This window comes from Dendrobium catenatum, unplaced genomic scaffold (genome assembly GCF_001605985.2).
Source record: "Dendrobium catenatum unplaced genomic scaffold, ASM160598v2 fragScaff_scaffold_905, whole genome shotgun sequence".
NCBI classification, from domain to species: domain Eukaryota; kingdom Viridiplantae; phylum Streptophyta; class Magnoliopsida; order Asparagales; family Orchidaceae; genus Dendrobium; species Dendrobium catenatum.
In genome coordinates, this window is record NW_021319367.1 from 523,155 (window position 1) to 531,274 (window position 8,120).

The window sequence follows — 8,120 nt, forward strand, 5'->3', positions numbered from 1 at the left end:
GTATGCGTTTTGCTGATGATATTCTTCTTGTTGATAAGACTAGAGACGGAGTTGAAGGTACACTTGAATTATGGAGGCCAACCTTAGAGTCTAAAGGTTTTCACTTGAGTATATCTAAAACTTAATATATGGAGTGTAATTTTAGTAGTAATAGACCTAGTGAGGGGATTGTGACTTTGGACGATCAAGTCATTAATAAGAGGCCGCCAGTGGAAGATAAGATTAGAGAGAGTCACCTTAGATGGTTTGGTCACATAAAACGGCAGTCTTCCGATGACCTGGTTAGGAATGTTGAGGTATTAGATTTGACTTATGTTAAGAAAAGTAGAGGTAGACTTAAAGAGGCTTGGTTAGAAAATATTATAAATGATCTTTCTTTATTAGATTTAAACGAGAATTTGACTTTTAACAGGACACAATGGAGAAAAAGTATTCATGTAGCCGACTCCACGTAGTGGGACTAAGGCTTGATGTTGTTGTTGTTGTTGTTGCTTTTCTGAGTTTTATTGTAGCTCAAAATTCATTTTTCTTCATTAACTCGATTACTCGTTGTTAACCTCTTGTGAAAGCTTTCTATATTTTGATCGAGCATCTAGAAATGTTCTTTATGGCTAGCAAATAAATTCTTTTTGTGATCTATTTTGTCTTTCACAGTTCTATTAAAGAAACGTGCAACTTCTATTGTTCTTCTCTTTTGTTATTTGAATCTACCGTCATAATACTACTGAAGATGATGGCCATAATCAACTGATATTGTTCTGAAATATCCTACCATCCACTATTTATCTCTAATCATTAATTGTGTTGGTTGGATGATCCCAACTTAGTCTTTAAATAGGACCAAAGCCCTCAATTTAGAGAGTAGAAGAGTTAGAATTTTTCAGGAGGTTCCCTAATGTTTTATCAATCAATTAAAAGTAACTTGAGTGCTGTTTAAAGCTGTTGATGACTCCTTTATGTTTTTACTTCTTACTTTCTGTGGACAGCATGCTTTATCCCTGTTTTTTTGTCTTCCTTCATTGTACAGCAACTTTCTTGCTGTTTCTGAACTCTGGTATGCTGTAAACTGTTAACAAAAGATGATTTATGAGTGGTTAGCAAGTTGCACTTGCTGTTTTGAATCTGGATTGCTGAGATGCAGCAAAAACAAATTATTTTCTTTCCTGTTGCAAATCAGACAGCATATGTTTGCGGCAAAAGAGGTGGCAGAATCAGTTACTGGGTGATGGGGGCTTGGACAGTGGTTGCTGAACTACAGGAGTTGGTGCCAGGGAGAAGCCCCCAGATGGCAGCAGCGGAGATAGGATGGCTGTTTGGTCTCTAGATGGGTTCGGTAAATAAGGGAGAGGAAGAGGGATTGGGAGGGTTGGAATTGAATTCTTATTGCATGATTCTGTTATGGTTCAGGGTGAACTGACCAAACCGGCCCAGGTGGTGGCCGGTTCAGTTCCATAGGAGGCGGCCCAAGCCACCTCCTTAAAGCCTTCCGCCCAAACATGTGGGCCCCCCTTGGACGGCAATTAGAGTGAGGGAAGGGGGCAGCTAAAGCCTTGGAGGTTAATTTGAATTTGGTTTATTTTAGGAAGCTTTTTATTATGAAGATGTGTATTTAAAGAAGATGAGAGGTTAGGGTTAGGGCATGCATGATTATTGTTTTCTCTTGGAATTCTCTTGGTGGCTTTGGGCTCTAGATTCATCGTAAAGAGATTGGAAGAGAACGATCCTCCTCTCGAATTGAGGATCAATTGTATATTTGCTTGTTCTTGCCTTTGGTTTTATTCCTATAATATAATCTACTGTTTTTGGACTGTTTCATTGGAGATCTTGATGTTTTCTCGCTGTTTTCTCCAATTCTTGTTAGGGTTGCTTGCGAACTCAAGTATTTCCCGCTAGGGTTACTTGCAAACTCAAGTATTTCCTATCAGATTCATACCTTTAAATGTGTAAACTGCAGCATGAAATTATTTGAATTTGATCTTATTTTCTCCTAAAGTAACTCCACAATTTAGGAATAATTTTTTCCTTCCTAAACTAACTTTATAAAGAATAATATTATCAATTCTAAGCTAACACCATAAAAGTTGGAACAACTTTGTCTTAAATTAACTCCACATATGCAATAAATCTTATCTAGAATATAAAATTCAAAATACAAACTTATACAAAATAAGTTTAGAATTCTAAATTATTGGTTGTTCTTATTGGCATCCAACGTCCCACATTTTAGACCGCTCTATCCTTGTTGTTTTACATCTATTCGTTAAGTTATCTTCATCTATGAATTCTAGTTGACCTGGTCTTTAGTTTCTACTGCATGTATGAAAATAAAAAACATTGACAATCTTCATTAAGGGATTGGACTATCAAAATTTCAACAATCATGATCCCTTGGATCTTTCGACAATATGATGCCTAAATTGTGATCATAGACATCTGATTCCGGAATCATGATCATAGCAATTATTTATTATATATGATTTCTCGGATCACAGGGCCCCCTTTTAAGAGAATTTCATTACCATGCAAGCATAACTTTAGGTAAGGGAAGACTAATTTTTTAGCCTTGCAGTTATACTATTTTGATATGCTTGGCAATTGATCTTTCAAGGAGTTATAAGTTTTATTATAATTTTTTTTATCTTGAATTTTTAGAACCTTTTGGAATATGGAGCTTTTGGAACATGGAGCTTAGGTAGCATTTTATCTAGAGGAATGGCTCTCTTGTGTTCCTATTTGCTCTTTCTAATATCAAAAGTCATACCTTGGTTATATTGTTTGGTTTGATTTGGTTTTATAGTACTATCTGCACTTTTGAGCATGCAAAACTGATTTGGTGCTAACTTTTATTTTCTTAATTGGGAAAAGGCCCAAAAAAAGTCCCTCAATAATTTTTGTATGTGGTCAATTTAGTTTTAGAGTATCACATTTCTCTAATATAGATCCTTGACTATGCATTGATCCCAAATGATTTATTTGGTAGAAATTGATGGAAATTGAGATACATGATTGATCCCAATTTAGTCTCTCTACTGCACAAAATTAATTTTAATTTACTCATTTAGGGATAATTTGGGATCAATTTTGTATAATCGAAGGATTACATTGAAGAAATTTACTAATTTGATACTAAATTGGCTACATATGAATAGTTGGGAGAATATTTTGTTTTTTTTTTCCTTTTTTATAATTTCTTGAATTGGTAAGAGAGTGACTATTTAAGCTACTTCAATAATGGAGACTTCTTCACTTGTGAAAACTCTTACCTCATTGTCCATTTGGAAGAAATGCATTTCTTCTTTTTGGATGTCTTTGAGCAGCCGAAGCTACACTGTTTTGTCGTTATAGCGGACTTAATCACTTTTCCATAAGCTTCACTTTAGTGGTGTTAATTTTGCGGTGTAAGTTTTGGTACATCGGTAGGTTTGAAAGTGTTGTGTTGGAGACAGGATATGTCTTCTTCGGTGAACCTCTTTAGTGATTTTCTTTGTACACTCCTTAAAGGGTGATATATACTCCTTTTTTAGGTCTACTTCTACTTGTCACCTTCCTTATCCAAGGGAGCCTTCTTTTTTCTTCTTCAACAAAACGTTCCAACATCAACATAAAGTTTCAACCTACATTTGTAAGCCTGCTTGCTTGCCTTGTTATTACGTTCGCTATTAGCATGTGGTAGTTTTTTTTAGCAGAAAGGTCCTTTGCGAGCACACTGATAAGGTCGACAATAGTATCTCACATACTTATCATGAATATATGAGCTGTTTAAGATGATTTAGTAGATGTAAAGTGAAATTGATAGGAAATACTTGATTTCAAATATTCCCTAATCACTTTAGCAACAAATCTCAAAGCGAACTGCTGTCCACAGCAGGAAATTGGCCAAAAACAGTAGAAAAAGAGAGGAAAACTGCAGGAGATGAGGAGAAAACACTTGTATTTTACTAGTAGATAATAAAAATAGCAAAGATACAGTTTGTTCTTCAATTCGAGAGGAAGAACAACTCTCCAAAGTTCTCCGGCGAAGCCAGTAGATGTAAAGTGAAATCACCTTGCATTATCATCTCATCAATGTAATTCTCGGTGATGCAAAATTCAATAGACACTAGTGATCAATCTTCATCTTTGTCACCTTCTGAATCTCACCACCAAAGGTTAAGATGTTTAATCCTAATTTTTGCACCATATTGGCAGAATGAGGCTTTTCTTGTGTTGATGTCGATGATGATTATGAGCACCTTTGGTTTGATTTGTATCCTCAGGAGGAACAACTCCTTTCTTGTGTTCTTATTAGAGAAAGACCCCGCTGCTCTCCTTGGACATTGCATTAGAGATAGAGATAGGTTCGCCCTTTTCACTGGACTCGACATGTTGTCCGCCTTAATAGTGGTGGTTTTTTTCTTTCTCATATTTCCTTATTTAGGGAAAGTTGGGTGCAATTTGTCACATTTTTTTAAGTGATGAGTTAATTGGCATTGATCACAATACTTCTCAAAGACATTCGTTTTACAAGATAAAGGAACATCACTAGTCCTTTTTTCTTCCTTCTTTTTGAGAAATAATAACAGTTCTCAAATAGTTATCAGGCCTTCTTTCTTATGCCTTAATATTTTTATTTTATGGAATTGCCATGGTATAGGCTTGGTTTATGCGTATGATATGAAAGAGGCATATTTTATCAGTTGGGGTTTGAGAATTACTATGGGAGAGACAGAAGAAAGAGTGGAATTGTATTCTTATTATAGAAATCATACCTTTAATAAATAAGCAAATAACAACAGGAAATTATTTTAATTTAATTTTTTTTCTGAACTACAAAATTTAGGAGGGAGGAATCTTACAGTTCCTAAACTAACTTCATACAAAGGAATAACTCTATACAATCTAAACTAATTTTATAAAGGAAAAAGGAATAACTCTATACAATCTAAACTAATTTTATAAAGGAAGTTTTATGTGGAATTTAAAATTCAAAATTTGAATTATCCATAATAAATTTAAGAATCAAAATTCATCATCCAATGGATGGTATTTCTTGTATCCTAAGTTTATCAAATGCCTAATTGATGAAGTCTTCAGCTATGGACTCTTCTTGACTTGATCTTTAAACTCATTGGTGTGATCTAAAAATCATGGCCGGCAATCTTCATCAAATGATCAAATATTCAAGAATTCAACAATTGTGATACCTTTGATCTCCTCTATATGATACCTAAATTGTAATTATAGACTATCCTCTTGATCATCCACTATATCTAAATTAATATGTAGCTCTTTATTTATTTGTACTTTTTTCTGGGCAGTATAGTATAAAAAATCTATTCGTCGTATGATTTTCTCTAATATTTTGAAATTGGTGGAAAAAAAAAAAGAATCAAAGAAATCAACTTACGACCTTAACACACGACGTTGTTAGTAATTTTCTGTGTATTCTAGTTTTGTGAAAAATAGAATTGGTTTAAAGACCTTGATAAACCAGACCAAATTTCTCTTTTTCACAACATATTGTTGTTATGATAAAAACGATAGTTTCATTATGGTACCTTCTGCTTACATATTATTTTGATTAGTTGCAATATTTAAGGAAATTCATAGTTAGGTCCTAGATATTGTAATCTTTACTTCGTGGTAATGATCCTATTTCTTGCTTTTTCCTGTAGGTGGAGATGATAAAAAGATATCTTCACCAAAAATTGATATAAATATTTCAACTACTTCTGATAGTTCTCATAGTGCAAACAACATAAAGCGTGCTGCGGTCACTGTGTTGTCAGCTGCTGCTGTGAAGGCCAAGCTTCATGCTGACCAGGAGGAGGACCAAATCCGCCAATTAGTGTCATGTATGATTGAGAAGCAGGTATTCTTTTTTTTTTTTTACGTGCAGAAACGGAAGCTTATCAGTTTTCACGTAACGAGGACTTATTTGCCAATTGTTTTGAACCACAAAACCTTACCTGGCATGTCAAACTGCTGCAAAAGAGATAGCACCACTGATTTTTTTTTTGTATTCTTGCAGTTGCGCAAAATGGAGATCAAGTTGGCATTCTTTCCCGAGATGGAAAATTTGATCATTAGGGCAAAAGAGCAAACCGAAAGAGCAAGACAAAAACTCATCAATGAGCGAACGCAGATTATTGCAGCTAGACTTTTTCAATCCCAGTCTTCTTCTAGACCTTATGCTACACCTTCAGCTTATGCCAAACTTGCAATGGGTTATGGTAATATGAGTATAAGGCCACCAAACATGGCATATCAGAGGCCACCACCACCCAGAAGACCTTGAAGAAATAATGCCTTGATGCTTTGTCATTTTTTTGGAAGCAAAAAGCTTTTATTAATCAGAACGTAAGCAAGTTAATGTGTATCTGTGGTTTGCTTTCCTGCAAGGCACCTCATTGCTTTGGTGCGCACAGTAAGTAGTCGTCTCATATTTTTTAATTCATCAGCTTAGGGATGCATCTAGAGAGTGAAGCACTTTGTCGAGTGTAAATACATAAATATTTTGACGTCAGTATTACATCTCAGATATTCTTGCTATCAATGAAGAATGATTTTTGCTAAGCTTGTGCTTGGATGCTTCCTCTTTGTTGAACTTGCCATATTATGTAATATATTTAGGAGGTCCGCTTTATTATTATTATTATTTCTGATTCTCTCCTTGGCTCCTTGCTTAAGGTCATTGAAACCTTGTATACCAGACATTCTGATCTTAATTGTTAAATTTCAATCAATTTAAAATCTCTCATTTTTCATTTTCAAACATCCTTAGCTATGCTTTTTTTTCTTTCATTCATGAGCATCTCAATGAGGAAAATAATTCTTTAGTTCCTGTTTGTAGTTATTCATGATCCCTAGGTTTATCTGGCTGTGAAATTTGTATGCATTAACATGACAATATTTTGCAACACCTCTTCAATTTTGTCAGTGAAGCTTGTATGTAGGTATTTCAATTGTTTCTTTTCCAGTTTTTTAGTTGACTAACCATTGACCGTTTTCTTACACTGATAGTTTGGTTTTGCTGTAGCTCTCTCGTCATTCTGAGTCTCCGGAGGTCAGACTTTGGGAAGCTATGAAATGTTTTTGCTTCCAGATATACAGGTAATTTTTTTCATTATAATTATGATCAGAACATCTGATAACTTAGGGCTTCAAGCTATCATGGTGGCTAAATTCAAATTATGCATGGTAATTTTCGTCATGGTCGTAGTTTCCTTCAAATGCAGTTTGACACATAATTTTATATTACAATAGAAGAGGAACGAAAAATGCAGACAGGCCATGTTTGGTTTGATGGTGAGGAAAAGAGCTGAAATTATGTTGTAATTGTGTTTTTCTTCTTTTGGTTAGAATGTAATAAAAGAATATGAAAATACGAAGGAATTTCTGGTAATGGTGATGCTTCTCCTGAACTTATGTCAACCGATTCGATGTGGAAAAAAATGAGATATAAGTATATAACCCATCTTGTTTGTCTTCATTCCAACTCACCATCCTGGCCCCATTTCCTCATCAATAATTTGTCGCAAAATCATATGTATTAAATAAGATTTTATGCAATTTATTTCTTTTGCATCTCCATTTCCATTTCATTTCCCTCTTCCAATTGCATGCCAGCCATACAGTCTTATTGAATATGCTATGGTTTGCAGAGTCGAAATCCCATTCTACTTGCTCAACCACAGACCCACCACGTCGTGCATTTTGATTGAGAAAAAAATTTAGTTGTAATGGATTTTATAGCTAAATACGAGTCTCAACACAAATCAAACAACTTTGAGACTCACCGTGATTTTTTTCCCCATTTTATCGCTATTTTTCTAGTGAGCTATTGATGGCTAGCTGCTATTCAATCCTATTATGATTGAGTTCTGAAAACTATGGTCAAAATATTTTTGTATCGGGCATGTAAGAGGATGTAACATTGGAGAGCAGCAGAACCTGCAATGGGAGAGAGTGAACTTGGAATGGAAGAGGTGGACCTCACTTGATCTAGATGGAAGAAGATATGTAATAAGATTTAGACCAACTAGAATTAATACAAAATACAACTCTGTCTCTTGGAAAACTGGAAAGATCCGTGAGGTTAACTCAATTTGTTTGTATTAGCTTCCATGGATGATCATGGT

At 34.7% G+C, this 8,120-nt stretch overlaps 1 protein-coding gene across 3 annotated transcripts in view; it reads left to right on the top strand.

Annotated features, from left to right (window-relative positions):
- LOC110105181 (SWI/SNF complex subunit SWI3D) overlaps window positions 1–7,413 on the top strand; it is a 15,732-nt gene extending 8,319 nt beyond the window's left edge. Inside the window, exons 6-9 of one of the 3 annotated variants that reach the window (XR_003701608.1) lie at window positions 5,655–5,851; window positions 6,011–6,406; window positions 7,019–7,092; window positions 7,218–7,413. Coding sequence is in view for 1 of the 3 variants with exons in the window: in XM_028697232.1 (XP_028553065.1) it covers window positions 5,655–5,851; window positions 6,011–6,277 (464 nt within the window). In the remaining 2 variants the exon portion in view is untranslated. Of the gene's footprint in view, window positions 1–5,654; window positions 5,852–6,010; window positions 6,755–7,018 lie in introns of those variants that run through there. The other 2 variants (XR_002304121.2, XM_028697232.1) reach the window with 2 other exon arrangements.
- The last annotated feature ends 707 nt before the right edge of the window (window positions 7,414–8,120 follow it).